The 25293-nt window shown below is 45.5% G+C and overlaps 1 protein-coding gene across 1 annotated transcript in view; it reads right to left on the reverse strand.

Annotated features, from left to right (window-relative positions):
- myo1f (myosin IF) overlaps positions 1-25293 on the reverse strand; it is a 173686-nt gene that overhangs the window by 27152 nt on the left and 121241 nt on the right. The window contains exons 15-18 of the mRNA XM_041205394.1: positions 23302-23387; positions 15094-15175; positions 8222-8328; positions 4834-4932 (exon numbers count right to left, since the gene is read on the reverse strand). Coding sequence (XP_041061328.1) covers positions 4834-4932; positions 8222-8328; positions 15094-15175; positions 23302-23387 — 374 coding nt within the window. The remainder of the gene's footprint in view (positions 1-4833; positions 4933-8221; positions 8329-15093; positions 15176-23301; positions 23388-25293) is intronic.

The following is a 25293-nucleotide window of genomic DNA, read 5'->3' on the forward strand; positions in this document are numbered from 1 at the left end:
CCACACGTCAAATGATTTCGGGCTCGGCATGATGCTGAACTCTTCTTCCGCCGTCTTCGTCTCCGGGCTCACTTCTTTGGGCAGGAGTCCTCTCCCAGTTCAACGGATCCTTTTACCCATCTCCAATATTCTCCCTCCACCTGGACCCCTCCCTCTGGATTCTTACCTTCTCTTGATCTTTTCATTGAGAACTGTCGGCGCGACATTAGTCGTCTCAATTTCTCTGCTCCTCTCACCCATTCTAACCTGTCTTGCTCTGAACTTACTGCACTCCATTCTCTCAGGTCCAACCCTGACATTGTCATCAAACCCACTGACAAGGGTGGTGCTGTTGTTGTCTGGCGCACTGACCTCTACCTCGCGGAGGCTGAGCGTCAACTCGCAGACGCTTCCTCCTACCTCTCCCTGGACCATGACCCCACCACTGAACATCAAGCCACTGTTTCCAGGACTGTCACTGGCCTCATCTCCTCTGGGGATCTTCCTCCCACAGCTTCCAACCTAATAGTCGCCCAATCTCGGATGGCCCGCTTCTATCTCCTACCCAAAATCCACAAACAGAACTGCCCCGGTAGACCGATCGTCTCAGCTTGCTCCTGCCCCACAGAACTCATTTCTCGTTATCTTGACTCCCTTCTCTCTCTCCTTGTCCAGTCCCTTCTCACCTACATCCGTGATTCCTCTGACACCTTACGTCACATCAACAATTTCCAGTTCCCTGGCCCCAACCGCTTCCTCTTCACCATGGACGTCCAATCCCTCTACACCTCCATCCCTCACCAGGATGGTCTGAGGGCCCTTAGCTTCTTCCTCGAACAGAGGCCCGAACAATCCCCATCCACCACTACTCTCCTCCGTCTGGCTGAACTTGTTCTCACGCTGAACAATTTCTCCTTCAACTCCTCTCACTTCCTCCAAATAAAAGGTGTGGCTATGGGTACCCGCATGGGCCCCAGCTATGCCTGTCTCTTTATGGGGTATGTGGAACATTCCTTGTTCCAGTCCTACTCCGGCCCCCTTCCACAACTCTTTCTCCGGTACATCGATGATTATTTCGGTGTCGCTTCATGCTCTCGTCGGGACTTGGAAAAATTTATTAATTTTGCTTCCAATCTCCACTCCTCCATCATTTTCACGTGGTCCATCTCTGACACTTCCCTTCCCTTCCTTGACCTCTCTGTCTCAATCTCTGGTGATAGACTGTCCACCAATATCCATTACAAACCCACCGACTCCCACAGCCACCTCGACTACAGCTCCTCACACCCCGCTTCCTGTAAGGACTCCATCCCATTCTCTCAATTCCTTCGCCTCTGTCGCATTGTTCTGATGATGCCACCTTCAAAAACAGTTCCTCTGACATGTCCTCCTTCTTCCTTAACCGAGGTTTTCCACCCACGGTCGTTGACAGGGCCCTCAACCGTGTCCGGCCCATCTCCCGCGCATCCGCCCTCACGCCTTCTCCTCCCTCCCAGAAACATGATAGGGTCCCCCTTGTCCTCAATTATCACCCCACCAGCCTCCGCATTCAAAGGATCATCCTCCGCCATTTTCGCCAACTCCAGCATGATGCCACCACCAAACACATCTTCCCTTCACCCCCCCCTATCGGCATTCCGTAGGGATCGCTCCCTCCGGGACACCCTGGTCCACTCCTCCATCACCCCCTACTCCTCAACCCCCTCCTATGGCACCACCCCATGCCCACGCAAAAAATGCAACACCTGCCCCTTCACTTCCTCTCTCCTCACCGTCCAAGGGCCCAAACACTCCTTTCAAGTGAAGCAGCATTTCACTTGCATTTCCCCCAACTTAGTCTACTGCATTCGTTGCTCCCAATGTGGTCTCCTCTACATTGGAGATACCAAACGTAAACTGGGCGACCGCTTTGCAGAACACCTGCGGTCTGTCCGCAAAAATGACCCAAACCTCCCTGTCGCTTGCCATTTTAACACTCCACCCTGCTCTCTTGCCCACATGTCTGTCCTTGGCTTGCTGCATTGTTCCAGTGAAGCCCAACGCAAACTGGAGGAACAATACCTCATCTTCCGACTAGGCACTTTACAGCCTTCCGGACTGAATATTGAATTCAACAACTTTAGGTCGTGAGCTCCCTCCCCCATCCCCACACCCTTTCTGTTTCCCCCCTCCTTTTTTTTCCAATAAATTATATAGATTTTTCTTTTCCCACCTATTTCCATTATTTTTAAATATCTTAAAATCTTTTATGCTCTCCCCATCACCACTAGAGCTATACCTTGAGTGCCCTACCATCCATTCTTAATTAGCACATTCGTTTAGATAATATCACCAACTTTAACACCTATGTGTTCTTTTGTTCTATTGTTGTTGATATCTTTTGATGATCTGCTTCTATCACTGCTTGTTTGTCCCTACAACCACACCCCCCCCTCCACTTCTCTCTCTCTCCGCCCCCCCACACACCTTAAACCAATTTATATTTCAACTCTTTCTTGGACTCAAACTCAAGTTCTGTCGAAGGGTCATGAGGACTCGAAACGTCAACTCTTTTCTTCTCCGCCGATGCTGCCAGACCTGCTGAGTTTTTCCAGGTAATTCTGTTTTTGAAATGAAAATATCACCCATTCTTCTCACTGTGCAGTTACAGGCTCTGGCCACAAGTCGGTGTTCATCCACCATCTTATCTCGCAGCTCAAACTTCTTGGAGAATAAATTCATTTGCGTAGCAGACTTTGCAGTCTGCAGACTTATGTCAATTTACCAGTGCAGGCAGTGCTGCTTTCTTCATTTCTATCAATGAATTGGTGCTCAGCGAACAAAATTCTACCCCCCGTGTCCAAGATAAGGGTTTAAACAAAAGGAAGAACCAAAATATTGCATTTCATGAAATTATTAAACTTACTCATTGAGTGCTTTATTTTGTCTTTTAACACCTTTATTAAGAAAGCCTTAACCTATCCCAAAATTTTAAGCTTGGACTTAAAATTTTGTACAATACTGTAACACTGGGGGAATTTTACACACCTCCCCCACCAATGTATTTGAAGACCACCCCGAGCAGCCTACATATTACAGTGGATGGGTAAGGGGTCAGTCAACCCACCCATCCTTAGGCCTACTGAGGCCCTCAGGTTACCAATTAAAGGCCACTTAAGCCCTGTTTTCTCCTCTGCTGCAATAATATGGTGGGCAAGGAGAGGCAGAAGGAAAGTGGCCACTCCGCTACTTTACCAACTCAGGGTAAAAAGCGGGAATGAAAGAGGGTACCTCCTTTTAAAGGGGTGGGTCCCCTGTGCCCAGCAGGAGCATCATCCCCTCTCCAAGGTGCTTCCAACCTTTGTGCCTCCTTACTCCCGGCCTCTGGGACCCAACCCCCCATCCCCATCCCCCCCTCGCAGGGGTCCCTGATTCCTCCCTGTCCAAAAGCCCTAGACTTAGCAGTAAGTCCAGCAGCCATGGATCATCTTCGTGGGACTTCCTAGTGGTCCCAACAGCGGCCACTACTGCATTCTGGTTCTGCTGGGACCACTTAACTGCGGGTTAATCAGATTAGCTGGCAGCTTGAGGGCAGGATTTCTTGTCCCTGAGGCCGGAAGTCCCATTCTCACCTTGTTAAGGCTGCCCCCAGCCTATTATTGCTGTGGGGCAGCCCTAAAAACAAAGGGCTCAAGATAGGCTTTTCTATCGGGGGTGAGGTGGGGTTGGGTGGGGGCAGGCAATACGCCACCCATAAAACTCACCCCACTGTTTATACTGAACAGGCTAAGACTCATATCACCTGGTTTTCATCCAGGGGTAAAAGTTAAAATTACCCCTGACTAGATCTTGATTCTGCTATTTCCGTAGTAAACACAGAGCTAATCACGTGTTACTTCTAGATTTAATTTTCTTATTTTCTGCCCTTTGAGATTCAGCCCACTCTGTCTCAGTTCCACATTCTCACTCGGGCCAAATTTCCCTCTCTCGCCTTCCACCAGGCCAACCTCACTCTGTCACAGTCTCACTCACATAGACTCTTGCAGCCTTGCGCATTAATGTGCTTTCCACTGCTGTGAGCAAAATAGGAGAAAAATCAGAGGGCATTCAAAAAATGTTCCTTGAACATTTTTGCTTATTTGCAGCAAAAAGACTGGGTGCGACAGAAGCAAGCAGGAGGTCATATGATCAAACTACTAGGACAGTGTTTTTCAAACAGGGTACCCCGGAACTCAGGGGTTACGTGAGCATCCCTAAAAGGTTCCGCCCAATTTTCAGGTCTCTCTCCCTCTGTGCTTCTCTCACTCACCAGCGTAGGATTTAGCTTTCCACATTTTGCCTCGGAGGAATCGCCAGTAAATGGGACACATCTCCGGACAGTCTGAACACATTCATCCTTCAGTGCTTTGCAACTTCCCAAACTCTGCACCAACTTTCAAACTTCCCAAACTCAACTTTCGGGGCTCCAGCTCAGCTCAGCCCCGTTGACATGACTGCAACTTCCAGTGAAACCCTTAAAGGAAGCTGCTGTTAACTGACACAAAAACCCATTAAAAAAAAGACACAAGTGTAACAAATAAAACCCAAAGTAATCAGGGAGCGAAACGCATTTAATGAAAAGCAATCGGTAAAAGTATTTGCATTTCCACTCATTCATTCAAGTGTTTTAATTTGTCTTCCTTCTTGCTTTATATGGAGGGAAGGGAGGAGGGGGTTGGGATTCCACAGAATTTCACAATACATTATAGGAAAACACCCGATCAAAAGATGATGAACAAAATCACAATTTATTTTTAGCTCTGTTTCAAAGAGTGACACTGATGGGGACACTTCTGCCTAAACTGCCACTAAGAGTGGTCCAAATGAGAAAGGTACCTTTGTAGGAATTTTGGGAAGGCTCTCCTGTAAGCAAACCCTGCTCGTCGGACTCGGATATTTTCTTTCAGTCCCAGATACTCAACTTGATGCTTCGCTCTGAAAGATTTGGAAATGAAAACTGAGATCAGAAATCGTATCATTACCTCATTCAAAGAAGGACCTTTTTTCTTTCATCAGATGGTTCAAACTGAATTACTGACAAATCTGCATGAACAGTGTATCTGTTGAGCTCCTCATGGAAACACCATCAACGCCTCTCCTTACCCAAGCCCAGATAACCTAGCAAGCTGATAAATGGTGAGGGCCAAGGACACCCAAATGTATATGGGTGATCCAATGGGGGTTACTTGGTTAAAACTATGCAGTGTACCAGCATAGAGCATTGGTTGTCAGGGAAAACCATCCTTCCTGACAGGATATTGCTTTTCAGGTTAACCTGCAATCAAGTGAGAAGGACTTTAACCTCCAGTGACAGGTCCTTCGTTGGTTAGTCAATCATCATCTTCCTGGAGTACTGCGAACCTTCTTAGCCTAGGTGTCAGCCTACAGAGTGTGGTACAGCGGATTGATTTAATCTCAATCTTTCATCAGCAGGCGTACATTTGTAGGAATCTTGGTCTTGCTCTTAAGGAGACTAATCACTAGTTGGTCATTGGACAAGTGACAGACATGGATTTGAGACCTCACTTGTCGCTCAGCGACAATGAGCTGCTCTTTCTGAGTGATGTGGTTAGTAGCAAGCTCACTGTAAAGCATACAACAGCATTGCCGCCACCCTCCTGACCACAACATAGGCACATTAATCATTTGTGAATAAATAGTAACTGCTTGCCTATTTACAACTCAAACCAGAAGTTGCACCATAAGCTGCACCCAATTTGTCAATTCTAAAAGAAGCCCAGACTCTTTAGCATACACCTAAACTCAACTCTACTTGGATGAAGGGACCGATAGTATTGAAACCAAATTTCTGATGATATGTAGATGGGTAGAGGAAAATAAGTTGTGAGAAGGATACAAAGAGTCTGCAAAGGGATATAGATAGGTGAAGTGAGTGGACAAAAATTTGGCAGATGGATTATAATGTGGGAAAATGTGACATTGTCCACATTGGCAGGAAGAGAAGAAAGGCAGTGTATTAGCTAAATTGAGAGAGACTGGAGAATGCTGTGGCAGAGAGGGATATGGGTGTCTTTGTACATGAAGCACAAAAAGCCAGCATGCAGGCACAGCAATAAAATAGGATGGCAAATGGAATGTTGACTTTTATTGTAAGGAGGATGGAATATAAAAATAGGGTAATTTTGCTACAACTGTACAGAGCATTGGTGAGACCACACCTGGAATACTGTATACTTTTGGTCACCTTACTTAAGGAGGAACATTCTTGCACTGGAAGCAGTCAGAAAAGGTTCACTAGGCTGAGGAGTTTGTCTTATGAGGAAAAGTTGAGCTGGTTGGGTCTATACTCATTGAGTGTTGAAGAATGAAAGTGATCTTATTGAAACATATAAGATTCTGAGGGGATTTGACAGGGTAGCTGCTGAGAGGATGTTTCCCCACCCTGGGGGAATCTAGAACTAGGGGGCATAGTTTCAAAATAAAGGGTCACCCATTTCAGTTGGGGATGAAGAGGAATTTCTTCTCTCTGAAGGTTGTTAGTGAATGGAATTCTCTTCCCCAGTGAGCAGGCGGGTCTTTGAATATAGTCAAGGTTCAGTTAGACAGATTTTTGATTGACCAGGGAGTCAAGGGTTATGGGGGCTGGCACAAAAATGGAGTTATGGCCAAAATCAGATCAAACATGATCTTATTGAATATCAGGGCAGGCTAGAGGAGCAAATGGCCTACTCCTGCTCCTATTTCTTATGTTCTTAAAATAGGTTTAAATTGGCATACATGAGCAGAAATAACTGGGGCCCAAGGAAATGCTATTGTATTTTCTTTGAGTCTTAAAATGCAAAGATTGCATTACCACCACCGAGACTCAACCTCATTCATTCACAATAGGCACAACACTTTTATGAATCCACAACCAGCGTAGCTTTTCAATTATTAATGTAACTTAAACTTTGTCATAAAAATATATTTTTATGCTCAGAAGATGTAATTAAAAGACCAGAACAATGACTTTACTGTTGTCCCTGAAAATCTGCCAATAATGTTGAGTTCGCTGAGCAAACACAATGGGAGGATATTCATATTTGTGAGTTTGGGTGGGTGGCTGCTGGGGATATTGGCCAGTTTTGTGGGCTTGCTTCATATGGATCAGTTTGTGGACCGATGTAAAAGACCAAACTGACTTGGGCATATTGTAGTTATGTGGGTAACTTGCTTGCGCCCAAAGGTCTGTGACATTTTAAACCATGTAATTAGTTTGTGCCCAACTCCCATGTGCCTTTGAGCACAAAAGTGGAGGAAACTACAGACCATGAGCTTTGATCCATGGAAGAAATTTTAAATGTGAGAAACTGGAGTTTCAGAGACATATGCATAACACTCTTAAAAATGACAAGAGCTAATTTTCCTCTTTTACTTGTCATTTGATTACTTGTATTCACTTTGTTGAAAATAACACATAATTGATAAGCTGAAGATTACTGCAACCAAATATCACAAATATGGCAATGCTGAACAGAAATTGGAGCCTAGTCCTGTGGGTTTGAGTTTTGAAATAATGCATTTGCAGAAATTTTCTCTGTAGTTGCCAGCCCAAGAAATGACAATAAGCAGCCAATGAAATGATGGGATTTGACTTCAGTGTAATTTTTAAAATTTGTTCTTGGGATATGTGCCTCTCTAGCTAGGCCAACATTTATTGCCCTTCCCTAATTGCCCTTGAGAAGGTGGTGAGTTGCCATCTTGAACTGCTAGTCCATGAGGTGTAGGCATAGGAAGGGAGTTCCAGGAATTTAACTCAGCTGTTGATTAGTTCTGGGAAAGATGCAATAATTTTTCACAGACACATTCAAGGATGCCATTTTGTAATTGAATTACTGTACAACAGTTCATTTGTTCAATGAAGCTGCTGCTTGTGTGATTTTGAACAGTTTTTTAAATGTTTATTCCCAGCAGCATGTGGGACATTTATCCCATCCCTTGTTGCCCTGATTTTACAACTGTGTGCCTTGCTAGTTTGTTTCAGGGGATATGAAGAATCAACCCAGTAGCAAGGACTGGAGATACATTAGCCCAAATGATGTCCTTTGCAGCAAAATGTGAAGCTCCCCTGCAAATACCCACTTCTGTTACCAACCAGTTTCATACATGGAAGTGTCTTACAACACTGCAAAGCCTTGCATTGAACAAAAGAACATTTTAAAATGGCTACAAGACCAGGAAGTTGTTCCCAATGACTGGCCAAATAAAACCAATAAAAACATACCTGCTTTCCTCCCAGTCTTTGGGTCTCTTTGTCTCATTTGGTTTTATGCAGCGAATGTAGTGCGGAGTACACTTCATTAACCTGCTTACCAGATCATTTGCTTGTTTCTAAATCAGAGGAAAGATACAAATGTGTTAACACATTTGAAGAATACGCGTGATTATTAGATCTGGGATTCCACAATGAAAGGGAAACCAATTTCTTTCAATTAAGGATACAATAATGATTCTTTTCTACATGCAGTTTCTGACACTCCCATGCTGAAGCCAGTCATGACACAAAGCTCTCCACTTCATACAGGTGCTTGCATTACGGATTAATCTTTACAGAGCCTGGGGAAAGCCAGAACCACAGAACCAGTTTACTGCTCTAGGAGCAAATGAAGACTGTACACATTTGATTAACATAGATATAATTTTATTGAGTACATCATGTGAATGTACAGGTTTACTCAGAGCACTTTGTTGTACATCAGTTAAGTGATGAAAATGAACTATTTCTGTCTAAGATTTACCTCAAGGGCATTGGCTACTTTAATTCATTACATAAGGGGTTAAAAACCAGCTAAATTCACAGAATTAATGAGGGAAAGTTGAACACATTTATGGGTGAGGGGGAGGGGGTGAAGGCTTAATTTCAGTGAATATCTCACTGTGTCTGGAAATTCCAATGCACAAACTTCCGGGTTTAACTTGGGCATGTTCAGCTGTGTATGTTGTTACAACCAGTCCCTAGGCAAGGTCCCCCAATATGTTAACTTCCTGAATGGGACCCCAGTTTCGTTATGCTCTTGGGTGAGGAGGAATGAGCTGCTCCCCTTCTTTATTCAACCCCCTTGGCTGGTCACGACAAGATTAATTTAAAAGGGAAGCCTTTCCCTTTGGATACCATTCCCCAATCCAAATGTATTTATTTGTTTTAGGAGCCAATTAAACTAGGCTTTCTTGAATCAAAGAAAGAATAAATTATTAGTTACTAAAAATTGGAGAAAATAATAAAAATGCAACGCACATAAATACAGATCAGAAATGAGAAGTTAAGAGTCCAAATAAATGTTAAAAAAGATATACGGATCAGTCCTTGGCTTGTCCGTGAGGCACAGATGGTGAAACGTTGCGGCTGTTAATTTGAATAATTCCAGTTGAGCTGACTTTGGCAGTTTTGCTGTTGGTTTGGGGATACTTGGTTCTGCAGGGTAGCTGAAGAGGCGGTCCTATTTTTTTTTTGATTGTGGCTTTTGCTGGGCCTTGCCTCCAGCAACAGAGAGAGAGAGAGAGAGAGAGCCTTTGCCTGCAACTGCAGAGGTGACTAGTTGGTCTTCTTCTTGCTGTCATACACAGCACACCAGCATACTCTGCACTGCTCTGCAGCTGGCTTTTTAACCCATTTTTACCTGCATATTCCTGTAGGGGAAAAAAACTGTCTTGCGTCCAGACTGTGCTTTCTTTCATCTCTGACAATTTTACACACCCTGACATATAAATCAACAGGAGATGGATTTTAGCTGGTTGCTGAGACGTGGTGAGCAGTCTTTGTCTTTGCAACCACAGGAGATTAAGATTCAGTCTTTTATATCTTTCCTATCTCCCTTTCAAATGTCTCTGCTTGAAGGAGGCCATGATACCTTTTCAGGTGTGACATTTCATGTTCTCTCAGGACAGGTCTGTCAGTATCATCCACACAGGAATTTTCCAGGAATTGGTCACTTTACATTATCGGCCATCTTTTGCCCAGTGTCCTTGTTTGTATTTCTTTAAAAACACACAAGTTTTCCTTAAATGTTCAATATGCACGTGAGTAATTTGTGGCTGTAATTGACTTTTCTTGACAGTGTGTAGCCCCTCCAATGAGCGGGGATAGGTAATTTGAATATTTAATCATTGAGTTGCAGTGATATTGTAACTGGCATTTAAATTAACACTGCATGCAAGGGTCCCCCAGGTTCCTGAAACATGGCATTGCAACCAAGGCAATAGGAGAACGGTAATTCATGAGGCTGATCATTTATCGCTGCTGTTGCATGGCTTCAATTCAGTGCTCACAGCTGCTTTCTGCTCTCCCTATGGGAAAATGTTTGTTGAGAGTACTTGTGGTGAAAGGTTATCCCCAGATCAACAAGAAGTAGTTGTGAGCTGTAAGGGGTTTGATCCCACCAATGTTCAGCTGGTGTGCAACCATAAAAAATACACACATGCCCCATATTTCTGGAGAGCTACCATGACCCTGACATCCTGCAGCAGCATAAGTTTCCTGACCTCATCAGATCTGGAAGCAGACTTAGGGGGTGAGAATTAGAAGACAAGGGATACTCTCTTCAACCTTGGCTGATGACATTTATAGGAAATGTAACCAATGAAGTTCAAGAGTGCTACAGTGTATGCCATATCATAACCAGATGTGTCATTGAGTAAGCGATTTGCATGCTGAAGTTCTTTGAAGATGTTACAAGCAAAGTGGATAAAGTTCTTTGAAGATGTGACAAGCAAAGTGGATAATGGGGATCCTGTAGATATCGTATATCTGGACTTCCAGAAGGCCTTTGATAAGGTGCCGCACAAAAGATAAATACACAAGATAAGATCACATGGAGTTAAGGGTAATATATTAGCTTGGATAGAGGATTGGCTAACCAACAGAAAGCAGAGAGTCAGGGTAAATGTGTCTTTTTCTGGATGGCAAGCTGTAACTAGTGGAGTGCCACAGGGTGCAGTCCTTGGGCCCCAACTAATTACAATCTATATTAATGACTTGGATTCAGGGGTAGAAGGTACTACAGCTAAATTTGCAGATGACACCAAAATAAGTGGGAAAATAAGTTGCAATGAAGAAATAAGAAATTTACAAATGGATATGGACAGGTTAGGTGAATAGGCCAAAATTTGGCAGATGGAGTTTAACGTGGATAAGTGTGAGGTTATCCATTTTGGTCGGAGGAATAAAAAGGTGCCTTATTATTTAAATGGTGAGAAATTCAGAATGCTTCAGTGCAGAGGGATCTGGGTGTCCTTGTGCATGAATCGCTGAAAGCTAGTATGCAGGTACAGCAGGTAATAAGGAAGGCAAATGGAATTTTGGCATTTAGTGCTAAAGGAATAGAGTGTAAAAATAGGGAAGTGTTGTTGTAACTGTACAAGGCATTGGTGAGACCGCACCTGGAGTACTGTGCACAGTTTTGGTCCTCTTACTTGAGGAAGGATGTGGTTGCACTGGAGGCAGTTCAGAGGAAGTTCACTAGATTGATTCCAGAGATGCGGGGCTTGTCTTATGAGAAGAGATTGAGCAGTTTAGGTCTATACTCGCTAGAGTTTAGAAGGATGAGAGGAGATCTAATTGAGGTATATAAGATGCCAAAGGAGATAGACAAAGTAGATGTGGAGCAGATGTTTTCCCTTCTGGGGCATTCTAGAACGAGAGGCCATAGTTTTAGGATAAGGGGTGGTAGATTTAAATCAGAGATACGGAGGAATTACTTTTCTCAAAGGGTCTTGAATCTGTGGAATTCACTACCTCAGAGTGCAGTGGATGCCAGGATGCTGAATACATTTAAGGAGGAAATGGACAGATTTTTAATTAGTAGTGGGTTGAAAGGTTATGGGGAGAGGGTGGGAAATTGGAGTTGAGGCCAAAATGAGATCAGCCATGATCGTAATGAATGGTGGGGTAAGCTCGAGGGGCTGAATTGCCGACTCCTGCTCCTAGTTCTTATGTTCTTATGCTCTTATGTGCTTCAGGTGCCTGGATAGATCTCGAGACACTTTTCAGTATTTGACAACCAGGAGTTTCCAGAATGATCAAGGTGTTCTGTGCTCTACACAGCACTGTGCAGCAGGAAGCAGAAGGCTCTCAGCACATATTGCCCGCAGATGAATTTGAGCAGGAGGAGGAAGATGAAGCAGCACCAGCCACTCACATTGCTATCCAGGATACCAGGGTTCCCCATCCCATCCCACTGGCACAATGTGGTCCTATAACCAAACAACCATCAATTGCACATACCCAAGTGGTGCCCATCAATTCATATTTTCCCATTTATCATCAAACAACTGAAAAGGCAGTTGCCAACTGTAACCAAGCATGGGTAACACAGGACATACATTTTATGTGAACGTACTGAACAACAGAAACACAACAAATAACATTTTCTCAAACAAGCATGTGCATACCCTTGATGAACCACAAAGCTTTATTAATCTTTTCCCTATTGCTCAACATGGTGCAACAAAGGACGAGGTTAGCTGCTCAAATTAATGAGTTTTAAAGCCTGTGAGGACCCCCGCCACAGACTGCCCTACCGGCATGTTTGCAGGGGCAGACTAAGCTACTGAGACATGAGGCAGCATATTAGCTACTAACTGGAATTAGTGGGTGAGAATTGGTGCACTTTGACTGAAGTTCACACTTCATTGTGTCCTTTTACCTTCATCCCTCTTATGGGTCAGCCATACTTCACTGCTAGTGCTCTGCTGGAAAGCAGCTTGCTGCAGATTAGTGTGGCTCTGTAAGACCAGAGCTAAGGTATCGCCCATCCTATTTAAAGTGTCAGACATGTTTGTATCCAGAGTTGGCATGGTTGTGATCAAGGCTTGCAACTGATTGCTGTGGGTGATGTTCCATGGAGTTGGCCACACTAGCATCAGGAAAGGGGAACGATTGCTGGATCTTTGTGGGTAGTTTTCATCAAGGTTAACGGTGAGTGCCATTGTCTCACCACTAATTGCACAATCTGGGCCTGATCTTTTTATGTGGCTCAATGTTAAATGTTAAATTTTGATAAACGCACCTGTAAAGTGCCTTGAACCATTAAAGGTCCTATATGTTGTTGCTCATTTGTGAACTGTGACTTGCCAGGTGAAAACTCTAAAATTCATTCTGTTCATGTTGTAAAGAACAAGCGAACAGCTTGTAATGTACTATTGTATCGTATTTTAATTGTAAACAAGAGAGATGAAACACCAGGAGACAGAATGGCTTCCAGTGCTTCAGAGCCAGGGATGCAAGCACTGCAGGATTTAGTGGTGGAGATGGAAAAGAGAAACACCATTGTTCTAAAGGGGTGGTGGGTGGGGCGGAGGGTGATGGGTGGCGGGGTTGAGGGAGGGGGAGGTGTGTGAGGTAGATGGGGGATGGAGGCGAGGAGGCCCTCAAGAGCTGCTCTCAGATAGGATTATTAGTGGGTGGCAAAGGTGGTTGATCCTTGCGTCTGGACCCTGAACCTGGCAGCTGTGCCACAAGAAGTCTACTGACCTTACGTGGCTGATCAAGGTCAGTGAATGCATTTTTACATGACATCTCCTACCCACCGCAGCACTGGCCTCTCTATGCCACTCGATACAGCACACCCCTACCACTCACCTAGCAGCACCCCCTGGTACTCAGGAACTATGCCTAATATCCAGATATCCCATCTCACGACCCTACCAATGCTGCTAACCTAATACCCACCTGTTGCTGCCTCTGCCTACTTACAACTATTCAGCTTTGACAGGGGAATCACCCGAATACAGTGCTACACCATCACTGACATTCTTCCTTCTCTCTTGCAGGACAAGGTGGCTCACAATAGAAAGGAGAAAATCAGAACTGATGGGGGTCAAGGTAGCCTGTCTCTCCTAAGCCCTATGGCTTAGATGGCTCTTGGCATCATATGGCTGGCTGTGACAAACCTGTGGCATCCAGTGTTGCTTATAACATTGAGAATGATGATATATTGCTGCCTTCTGCTCCTTCTTAACTCCCAACTCACCCTCACCCTGCTCTCTGCAGATGGTGTGACCATGGACCTATTGCGATCCAACCCACCCCTTTCCTCAACCCAATCTCCCCCTTCTGCCTTTCTGATTTCAGAAACATCTTACTTTTTTATTTTTTCATAGGATGTGGGTGTCCTTGGCAAGGCCAGCATTTGTTGCCCATCCCTAATTGCCTTTGAACTGAGTGGCTTGCTAGGTCATTTCAGAGGACAGTTAAGAATCAACCACATTGCTGTGGATCTGGAAGTCACATGTAGGCAAAACCAGGTAAGGATGGCAGATTTCCTTCCCTAAAGGGCATTACTGAACCAAATAGGTTTTTATGACAATTGATGACAGTTTCATGCTCAGCCATCATCTCCACCAAGTTGGGTACCTGGCCCTTTAACTAATGTTAGTGCTTGGCTTCTCTTGCAACAGAATGTTTGATCTTTGATGAGTGAGGAGCAAATTTGTCCAATGAGGTCCTGCTACCTCAAATTTGGAAATTGGATGTCAGATCAGTGGCTGGGGCTGGGTGACATCATGAAAGCACCACTACAGCTGCTTCCAAAGCGTGTAGGCGATGCCCGGGTCAGTGCCCTTCTCAGCATGATACATCATGCGGGCTGTGCCTGAAGTGGCTAATGATGCAGAGAGCACTCCCTGGAGGGTGATTAGCTTCTGAGGTGCCATCTCCACCTGGGCTACAGATCTGAATATCATGCCTAATATCTCTAATGTAGAAGAATGTCCCAAGGTGCCTTGCAAAGAGGAAGAAAAAGCTACAGAGAGCTGGAGTAGCTGTACCACTAGGTGGCTGACTAAGACAGGGAAAGAATGAACTTAGCATTTATATTGTATTTCTCACATATATAGGACTTCCTAAAGTACTTCATAGCCAACGAAATACTTCTTAGGTGTAGATGCTGCTATAATATAGAGAAAAGCAACTCAGGGAGTAAAGAATATTAGCAGGGATGGCATCAGAATCTTAAGAAAATAATGTTGTTTCAGTGTCCAAGAGAGGCCAGAGTCATTTAATCTGCCTCTGTGCCAGTAGCAATGCTTAGCCTTGTCAAACTCTCTGCCAGGCCCAAATGCATATTAAACACGTGAAAAATGAAATAACTTTGACTGTACCTTAATCTTCATGCTTGCTGTAGTCGGCCTACCTTTCTTCTCATTTTGTAGATTTTCTGGAAACAGCATTTTAATGAACTGGCTGGAATAAGAATCACCAACAGATCAGAACGGAAATACTCTCCCATTGTACCGCAAGTTGAGATAAACCAGGCAAGTGTAATTACTGAAACCTTTCAATTGTTTTCATAGCAGAGTGACTGAGCCCAGATGTAGTTGGGGTGTGGGTCTCTGTATAGGCCAGAAATTAATCTTACTCTCTCTTCCAATGTTCTTTCTTTCTACTCTGAAGGCAGTGACTCATTGGGTTACAATTACAAAGATGTTGTAATCCTAAGTCTAGCCCAAAATATCTGTTCAGTAACCTTTCATCAAGAACTGTAAATGTTTTAAAGCAAGTGCAGAGCCAGGAAAAGTTGGGGGAGGGATGAAAGAACAAAAAGGAAGGTCTGCGATTGGGTGGAAAGCAGGAGTGATTAAATTATCAAGGGATGATGGCACGAGGCAAAAGAGGGTGCAAAAAGATGTGTAAGTAATGAAACAAAACTTGTGTCTAGAAGAGCTGTAAATGGCAATAGCAGAATCATTACCTAACACTGCTGTCCACAAAATGGGAGCAGTGGCTATATAAATGCAAGTTGTTATTGTCCTGGCCAATACTTATTTCTCAACCAATATCACTGAATCAGATTATTTGTGTATTATCACATTGCTCTTTGTGGGAACTTGCTGTGTACAGACTTATTGTTGCATTTCCTATGTAACAACACTGACTGCAATTTAAAAGCATTCCATTGGTTGTAAAGTGCTTGGGATGTCCTGGTATTGTGAAAGGTGTTCTATGAAAGTCTCTCTTTTATTTCCTGTAGCTACAGAAGCTCTGATTGCTGTTGCATTTGGGCTTTTCACTTCCCCTTCCTCCCCAGGGATGGTTACCTGGTCTCATGGTCACCATGTGACTCCAGAACAACAACAATGAGGTTGAGCCTTAACTGCAAGCTGAAATGGCCTAGCAAGCCATTCAGTTCAAAGGCAATTAAGGATGGGCGACAAATGCCAGCCTTGCCAGTGAAAACCGCATCTCATGAAAGAGTAAATGATTATGTGAGGAAACATTTCAGCACTCATTATTGGCACTGATTTGCTGAATCTCATAAGAACTCCCTATTATGTTGCTTTTATGTGTAAACATTCTTTGATGATGTTAAAGTATCTTCAATGAAACAAAGAGTAAAACAAGATCACAATTTGAACTCATTTTATGAACACTAGGGTAAGAGTTCCTTGGATTGCCTTGCCTATCAATAATGCAAATATTTGCGAGGTTTCATATTCCGAGAAAGGTCATCATCATGTCCTATTGGAACATGTTTATGATATAGAAATATCAGAGAAAATATTCACAAATTATATCCATGCGTGGATGGATGGACACGCATGGATATAATTGACATTCATTGAGATAAGTGAATGAATGCTTTCCTTATTGTAGGACAATAGGGGCAGAATCATCCTTGCCCGCTGGCATCGGGCATGTTCAGTGGCATGAACGGATAATATGGCAAGAATGCCAAAAATCAGAATCACGACATCGTTAAACCAGTTTGCAATTGTCCACTCAGCCCGGTTGCGATCCCACCATCTGACGTCGGGGACCTCATTGTAGTACATCAGCGTATCATTTTAAAGCTAGCTCGCTATACTCAACAACACCCCCCCCCCACCCCCCCAAACCCACAACACCCCACAACCTCCCACTGGATCGTCTGCTCATATTGGATGAGATAACTTTGCGGTGAGGGAGGGGGGCACAAACCTTGGACAACTGGGCACAGTGTACAATCTCCTTGCTAAAGGCCATGGAGCAGCCACTGGTGGAGGCGCTCACAGCCCCTTGCAATGTCATAATTCCGATTTGGACCAGTCTCCCCCATGGTTCAAGCTAACAGTGCAGCCTTGCAGTGCAGGTTAGGAGAATGCCTGTGCCTGAGCTGAGAGCACAGCATGCAGTCCAGTGGGCAAAGCTGCCGCCAATCGGTCAGGTGCAGTGGGGCAGAGGAAGGTGGGTTTTTTTTTGTAAATAGAAACCATAGAAAGGTTACAGCACAGAAGGAGGCCATTCGGCCCATCTTGTCCATGCCAGCCTGAAGACACCCAGGTGCCCTTTCTAACCCCACCTTCCTGCACCCGGCCCGTAGCCCTGCAGCTTACAGCACTTAAGGTGCAGATCCAGGCACTTTTTAAAAGAGTTTAGAGTTTTTGCCTCTACCACCAACTTGGGCAGCGAATTCCAGACACCCACTACCCTCTGCGTAAAAAAGTCCTTCCTCATGTCCCCCCTACACCTTCTGCCACTTATCTTGAATCTATGTCCCCTGGTTCTAGAATTCTCCACCAAGGGAAACAATTTTATCCTGTCCACTCTATCTATTCCCCTCATAATTTTGCACACCTCAATCAAGTCACCTCTCAGCCTTCTTTGTTCTAAGGAAAATAACCCCAACCTATCCAACCTCTCCTTGTAGCTACACTTTTCAAACCCTGGCAACATTCTTGTAAACCTCCTCTGCACTCTCTCCAAAGCTATTACGTCCTTTCTGTAATGTGGTGACCAGAACTGTACACAATACTCCAGTTGTTGCCTCACCAGTGTTTTATACAATTCCAACGTTATATCCTTACTTTTATATTCTATATCTCTGCCAATGAAGGAGAGCATTCCATATGCCTTCTATACAACCTTGTCTACTTGAACTGCTGCCTTCAGGGACCTGTATACTTGTATGCTAAGACCTCTCACTTCATCTACCCCTCTTAGTATATTCCCATTTATTGTGTAATCCCTGTAACTGTTTGACCTCCCTAAATGTATGACCTCACACTTCTCTATGTTAAAATCCATCTGCAACTTTACCGCCCACTCCACCAACCCATCAATATCATTTTGGGGATTATGGCTATCCTCTACACTATCCACTACTCGGCCAATCTTTGTGTCATCTACAAATTTCCCAATCGTGCCCCCCATGTTCACATCCAAATCGCCCAGTCAAACCTGTCAGCCACCTTGGTCTCTATGGATCATATCCGTTTTGGGCACAACATGACCAGATGAGCCACTGGGACAACACAAAGACAGTGACCTTCATCCAACCTCTAACTTCCAGCCACCAGTATGCTGTACTGTGAACTTGGACTGAAACCAACTGGATGGTCATCAGCAATGTTGTGTTGTCAGGTGCCACCATGTATTGCAAACTGCAGTTTGGTCATTACTGCTGGGGGTTGGTTGATGAGCTGGATTTGTCTCATGCATTAGGAGCAGAGGGGATTGGGCTAGGTTATGCTGATATGTGTCACTGTTGTTTTCTATGGTTAATATATAACACAAACAGCAAGGGTCCCAACACCGAGCCCTGTGGAACACCACAGTCAGAATTCCCTCTCTAAATGTTTTGTGAGAAATAACTGATTTCTTCTGCAAAATGTCCCCCTCCTAAATGTTCTGATATTCATGGTCATGCAATCCTGAGCAACGATCTTATCTGCACTGGAGGTGGTTTTATTGCTTTCCTCTGCTTCCTTTTAGCTGCAACGAACTAAGCCAATGGGTTTGGATTAAAGGCAATACTGAAAGGGGCCAGTGAGTTAGGAACTTTTGTAGCTCACAAGTGATAGATTTCAATGTGAACTCGATGGTGTATGCTTCTCACTTGTTATTGGAAGAGTTACTGCATTGTTCCTACAGAGTGTCATCCTCACTCAGGAGTAGACTGGTATGATAATGTTTATTTCAATGTGAAATCATTGCTGTGCTTGGGCAGCCATGCAGCGCACTATTCTCTGGCCATCCAAGTGGTGGCCAGCACTGTCTGGGATGCGTTAAGGGGCCTTCAGACTTAACCAGGACAGGTTCTTAGTACACCCATGCTAACCCATGCGTCTCTCTCCTTCATCCTGCAGAAGGGGTAAATCAGAATCATGGAGCCTGGTGAACTAGCTGTATACCTCGTGGCTTACAGAGAGCGAAGACGATGGAGAAGAGAGCGACAGAAGCGCTTGGCTGCGCAGAGGGAGGAACAGCACCCCCTAGAAGAAGGGGCGGCTGAGGCTCCCACACATGCCGCTGAAGAGCCACAGTGAGCCATTGCTGGTCGGCACCTAGCTAGACCCAGGGCCTAAAGACGCCGCCTTTCATTCCTGCTGATGACTGAGAACCAATGTTGCCGAAGACTGCATATGTCTAGGCAACTGGTCGGTCACATCTGCCAGCTACTGCAGGTTTGGCGCCACTGGGACATGGAGGGCATCCATTGCCAGTGGCTGTGAAAGTGATAGCGGCACCATAAATGTATCCAGGAGATCATGGATGCCACCTCTGTGAGGGCACACAAGTTTGTGCATTTTGCCCAGTACCAGGAGAGCCAGGATGCAAGAGTGATTGGATTTGCCCAGATCTCAGTTTTTCCACTGGTACAGGGTGCAATCAACTGAACTCACGTGGTGCTCAGATCTCTGTCGCAACAAGTGGTCAACTAACCTCAAGGGCTTCCATTCGCTGAATGTGCAGCTGATGTGCGACCACCACAAACACATCCTGCAGGTCTGCGCACGGTGTCCAGGGAGTGTCCACAACTCTTATGTTCTCAGTTGGTCACAGTTCCCTGACATCTTCCAGGGTCCACAGAAGCTGTAGGGATGGCTCCTTGGGGACAAGGGCCACCCGCAGAGGATGTGACTGATGACACCCGTGCAGCGACCTCAGACTGCAGCAGAGTGAATGTATAATGAGGCTCATGCTGCAACTTGCACCTTGGTGGAGCAGACCATCGGGATGCTGAAAATGAGGATCCAGTGCCTGGACCGGTCTGGTGGAGCCCTGCAATACAGTCCACAGAGGATGTCAGGCATCGGTATTGCCTGTTGTGTCCTTTACAACCTAGCGCTGCAACGGGGTGAGGGGCTGGCTGAGGAGAAGTTGGAGGAGCTGGAGGTCTCTTATGATGAGGAGGACATCGACCGTGACGAGGGTGAGGAGGTCCTCGAAGGCGATGATGACAGTGATGAGGCCCTGGCACTGGTCTGATGGGGCAGGCACTTGGGAGGCCCTCATAGCTGTGAGATTTGTGGAGGATGATGATGACATGCAGTGAGGAGACACCATAGATCCTCACATTGCAACTGTGAACGTTTGACTCCAATCTGGCCTCTGGCAGCTCATATACCCTCTGTGAGAATGCTCCTGTCATGGGGACACAGTGGAGGCCCTAATAGTCGCATGGTCACAGGAGGATGATGACAACATGAAGTGAGGACACTCCATAGATCTTCACATAGCCTCTGAGAATCTCTGACTCCTGCCTGGCTGAGGGCAGCTCGCTTATGCTCTGTGATCAGGGTCATATCATAAAGACACAGCCATGAAACTTTAAAAGCATCTGATCCTTTGTCCATCTTCAGCACCTGACCCCTTCAGGAGCACAGCATCACTGGGTCACTGATGCTGAAGAGATGGGGGGCCACCCCCACCTTAAAGGTGCTGAGAGCACACAGAGAGAATGACAGAACTCTGTGACGCCTGCCCACAACATTCTGGCAGCAATAGCAAGCACCATCGAGGTGCAGGAATCAGTAATGTGTCCAGGGAGTGTGAGGCCGGACCATCACTTTGGTCTGAAGGCTGCACAAAGCACAGGGAAGAGACCCTGGACTGAGGCACCTGCCTTTATCTTGTGTAGAAACGTTTCACATCTGAGTGACACGGACACTGCTCAATGGAACAAGGAGTCATAGGCAGGGAAACATTCTTGGAGTATTTTGACAATAGTGAACATTATGTACAAGTGATTAACACCTGTGCCCAGGCTGTGTAACTACATCTTCTTAACCTCCCTGACCCTGCCTCTACATCTTGGGTGCTCCTGGTCATCCACAGCAGAGGTGGAGGCAGCCTGCTGACTGCTACGCCCTGTCTGTGATGACCTTGATGGGCGTCTTCTGGAGGGCTGAGACTTGGAGGGCTGTTGCCTGCTTTCGGGGACCTGCTGTGTGGCAGTGGCACCCGCCTCAGCCTGTGAAACTGGAGCTGCTGGGGTTACAGGAAGAGGGGCTTCAGATGGGCCAGACACTCCCAGCGCCACCTGGGTGGATGGCCCTTGAGCGTGCACCTGCTGATCCTCCTCCTTATGGGTGCCCAAGGGCCCCTGGCTGACTCCTTGAGGAGAAGGGATAGCTGGAGTGAGATTGAGCTGCCCCGCACCCCTCTCGCATACACACTGTTGGAGGCCAACTAAGGCATCAGAGATGGAGTTCAGCCCGTGCAGCAGTGCAGGAGTAACGTCCTAGTCCAGGGTCTCCATGGCGGCTGCCATCCTACCAGTGTTGACCTCGGTGTGTTGGCATGCCAGCGCTATCACCTCAGCCTGAAGGCAGATGGACTCCTCCATCATGCCATGCAATCTGAGGAGTGCAGCGGACTGACGTTCCCAAACTTGCCTTTGCAGCTCCAGCAACTGTGACACGAACGAGTCCAGAGGCTCATCATCTGACTCGGACTCAGCAAATTTCTGGCCTCAGCAGTCCTTCAAGTGCTAGATACCGGGGAAATCCCTGCCTCCACCTGCTGTTGATCAGGCAGTGTGATGTGCTCACCAGATTGTGACTTCAAGGCTATTCTAAAGCTAGGTCCCACCGAGGTGTGGGTCTCTGCACTGGTGAAGGGTGTGGGTGAGCGCTGTGACGGGACTTCATGGAGGGTGTCTTCAGGTTCCTCTTCCGAGTTTCTATGGAGCTTGATTACAGGCCGTGGGTCATGGACTCCCTCGGCTGTTTGGCAGATGTGCCTGCGGAAGCAAGGAGAGATAATTTATACATGGCAGTGGCTGTGAAAGAGGACACATCACTCACAGCATGGTTGTCTGATGGATGTTGTACTGCTGGATCCTCAATTGGCAGAGCACGGCCGACCTCAGTGTCAGCACAGGAATGGCCCAAATCCTCGTCGGCCAGCCGGGTGGCTCTGTTTTCCATGTCCGTGAGGACCCTAATTTCAGTTATTCCTCCACCGGTCTATGAACTCTCCTTCTTGTTGTGTGCCAGCTTGTCCTGCATAAATAGAGATAGAGAGAGTGTAAGCAGGCGCCTGCCAGGCCAGATGTTAAGTATGCCTGGCCTGTGTGGGTGGCGCGTGGTCCCATGGATGGGATGAGGACAATGAAGGTATGTGAGAGAGAGTGAATGGTGATGTCCCTTGAACTGGCAGTGAGTGAGATCCCTGTGGATGTGTGATGGGTTTATGAGTGTGTGAGTTGAGAGTGATGAGAAGAATGACTTACCTTGGCAGAACGGAGGACATGATTCATCCTCTTGTGGCATTGGGTGGTTGCCCTCTATTGCAGGGCATTGGCACTGACCACCACTGCCTCTGCCTCCCAAGCTGGATTAGTTAGGTTGCTGCCCAACCTATAACCAGAGTGGGGGTAGAAGACATCATGGTGATCCTCCACTGCATCCAAAAGGAGCTCGAGGGATGCGTCATTGAACCTGCAAATTGGGGGCTGTCATCCTTTTGCCATTCGGGGCCATGTCTTCTGTGCAGCAGTCGTGGGCTGGAAGCACTGGGGTATGTGTGTGTGGCTGCACTTTAAATATGTGATGAAGGTGTGATGAAGCGGCGAGGTGATGGCATGGTGGGTGAATGAGAGCCTGCTGCCATGGAGATGGCATGTTTCCCAGGAATGCATAATTGATGCAGCAGGTTTGGGACGATACGGAGAGAAAACCCGCCACTGCGGCCGGTGGGTAAAACACCATTTTCCGCCCTACTTCTCCAGTTCTCAGCTGAAGGCAGTCCTTGGTGATTATTTCCCAGTAGGGTGGGCTGAGGAGGCAGGCCCCTCATGTACCTCAGCCAGAATAGGGATTGAACCCCATGCTGATGGCTTTAATATAGTCATTTAGCCCACTGAGCTAACTGCTGCACCCACCTCCTGCAGGACCCCCACCCCACCCGCTAGATTAGGTGCTAACACATTTAAAATTAGAAACCCAAACACGTTTATCTGTTCCAATTTCAGAGCACAGCTGCACAAGTCGTTGATATCTAATGAGGGAAACTAAATATCTAATTTGAAAGCCAGAGAGTTTTCAACAGTTGATTGAAATGAGGACTATATTTAGCATATATGAGATGAAAAGTCAATAACCTACTATTCACTGGTTTGCATTAGCTCTATCAAATCGGTGAAGAGGACGTCTCTGTTGCGCTCACAAAATCCATTTACATCATAGGATACCTGCAGTGAAATATTTCAAACAAAACTCAAATGTAGAGATACTATGTGAAATTATTAATCCCTCTTTCTCCCAATGCCCTTTGTTTCTTACTCTGAACCTCAGGCTTCATGAGGTGCAATTCTCCTGCATTTTTGAAAAGGGGGTTCCTCTGTACCTTGACTTTGAAGAGGAAGAACTGCATAATGAGGAGGGGCAACTCTGGAAGCACAGGCTCACATCAAATATATCTTCTGCTCAGATCCCTGCATTTGAGTCAGGCTCACATCTCAAAGTCCCCAATAGACAATGGAGATAACTTTAATCCTCAAAAACAGGCGAGAAGTACAAATGTTAAAAGTTTCAAACACACCTTGAACCCATTCACTTCCATTTTTAATGGAGGGGGGATGAGGGTTGTGTGCCCATTCTGTTCTCAGGGGGTCAGAATGTCTGGATCCATAGGGCAAGTGTCTTTACAGCACTGTTTGTGGGTCAGGAAGAACAAGTGTGATTTCAGGTTTCCTAACCATAGCTCCTGCCCTCTCTCCCACCTCATCTTCAACCACACCTCAGTAAATATTAGGGCCGATGTATCAGAAGGTTGTAATTCTCTTGGGATATGGTAGAGGCATTTCCCACCTGCTTTCACTTGACCTGGGCTCTATCTCCACTATAATCATGGCACTGTTAAATTAATGTCTATGCAACAGGTTACTCCCCACGTGCAATAGGAGTCATATGCAACATAAGCTTTGTGGCTGTCCATCAACTTAGAAAGCAGTTGACAGATTCATTGTTCACATTGCACAACTGCACAAAAAGCTGGTTAAGATCAATGTGGCCCCTTAAAAACTGATAAAAGACTATTCCTAAATGGAAACTGAATGCCAACTTTGCTATTTTTTTATATTTGTTCATGGGATGTGGGCATCACTGGCCAGGCCAGCATTTATTGCCCATTTAAGAGTCAACCACATGGCTGTGGGTCTGGAATCCCATTTAGGCCAGACCAAAAAGGGACAGCAGATTTCCTTCCCTAAAGTTAGGGAGCCAGATGGGATTTTACAACAATGGTTTTGTTGGCCATCTTTAGACTTTTAATTCCTGATTTTTATTGGATTCAAATTTCACCATTTGCCATGGTGAGATCTGAACCCAGGTCCCCAGAGCATTAACCTGGGTCTCTGGAATAATAGTCCAGTAACAATACCAAAATGCCATTACCTCCCCTTACTACCATTTACAATAGAGGAAGAGGATAACATGCCAGGCAACCCAAGCTGAATCAGGGATTCTAAAATGCACTAAAATTAACAGAAGCAAATTGACAATAATGAAGGAAATAATGGCACTAAAGAGTGTCAAACTCTCAGGTCCAGATGGTTTTCATCCGAGTGTTTTAAAGGAAGCAGAGAACATTTCAAATGCCTTAACTATGATCTTTGAAAGTTCTCTTAGTTCTGCAACTGTTTCTTTAGATTTGGAAATTGTATATGACTCTGCTATTTAAGATAAGTGAGAGAGAGAAGCCATGGAATTACAGATCAGTTAATCTAACAACTGTTGTCAGAAAAATTCTGGAGTTAACAATAAGTAACCGAACATCTTGAATATTTTCAGTTGATCAGAGAGAGAGACAGCATGGATTTATAAATGGTAGGTTATGCCTGATGAACCTCACTGAAGTTATTGAAGAGGCGACTAAAACAGTCGACAAGGGAATGTCTATTGATATTCTTTAAATTGACTTCCAGAAGGCATTCAATAAAGTCCATCAGAAGAGACTTTTGGCTAAAGTTGAAGATCTTGGAATTGAGGTAAATTAGTGATCTGGTTAAGAGATTGGCTGAATAGCAGACACAGAAGGCAGGATTTTTTGGATGGTGGGGTTTCTTGCCCTGCTACCTGAAGAGTTGGTGGGGAACA

The sequence above is a fragment of the Carcharodon carcharias genome, chromosome 14 (assembly GCF_017639515.1).
Source record: "Carcharodon carcharias isolate sCarCar2 chromosome 14, sCarCar2.pri, whole genome shotgun sequence".
In the NCBI taxonomy this organism is placed as follows: Eukaryota; Metazoa; Chordata; class Chondrichthyes; order Lamniformes; family Lamnidae; genus Carcharodon; species Carcharodon carcharias.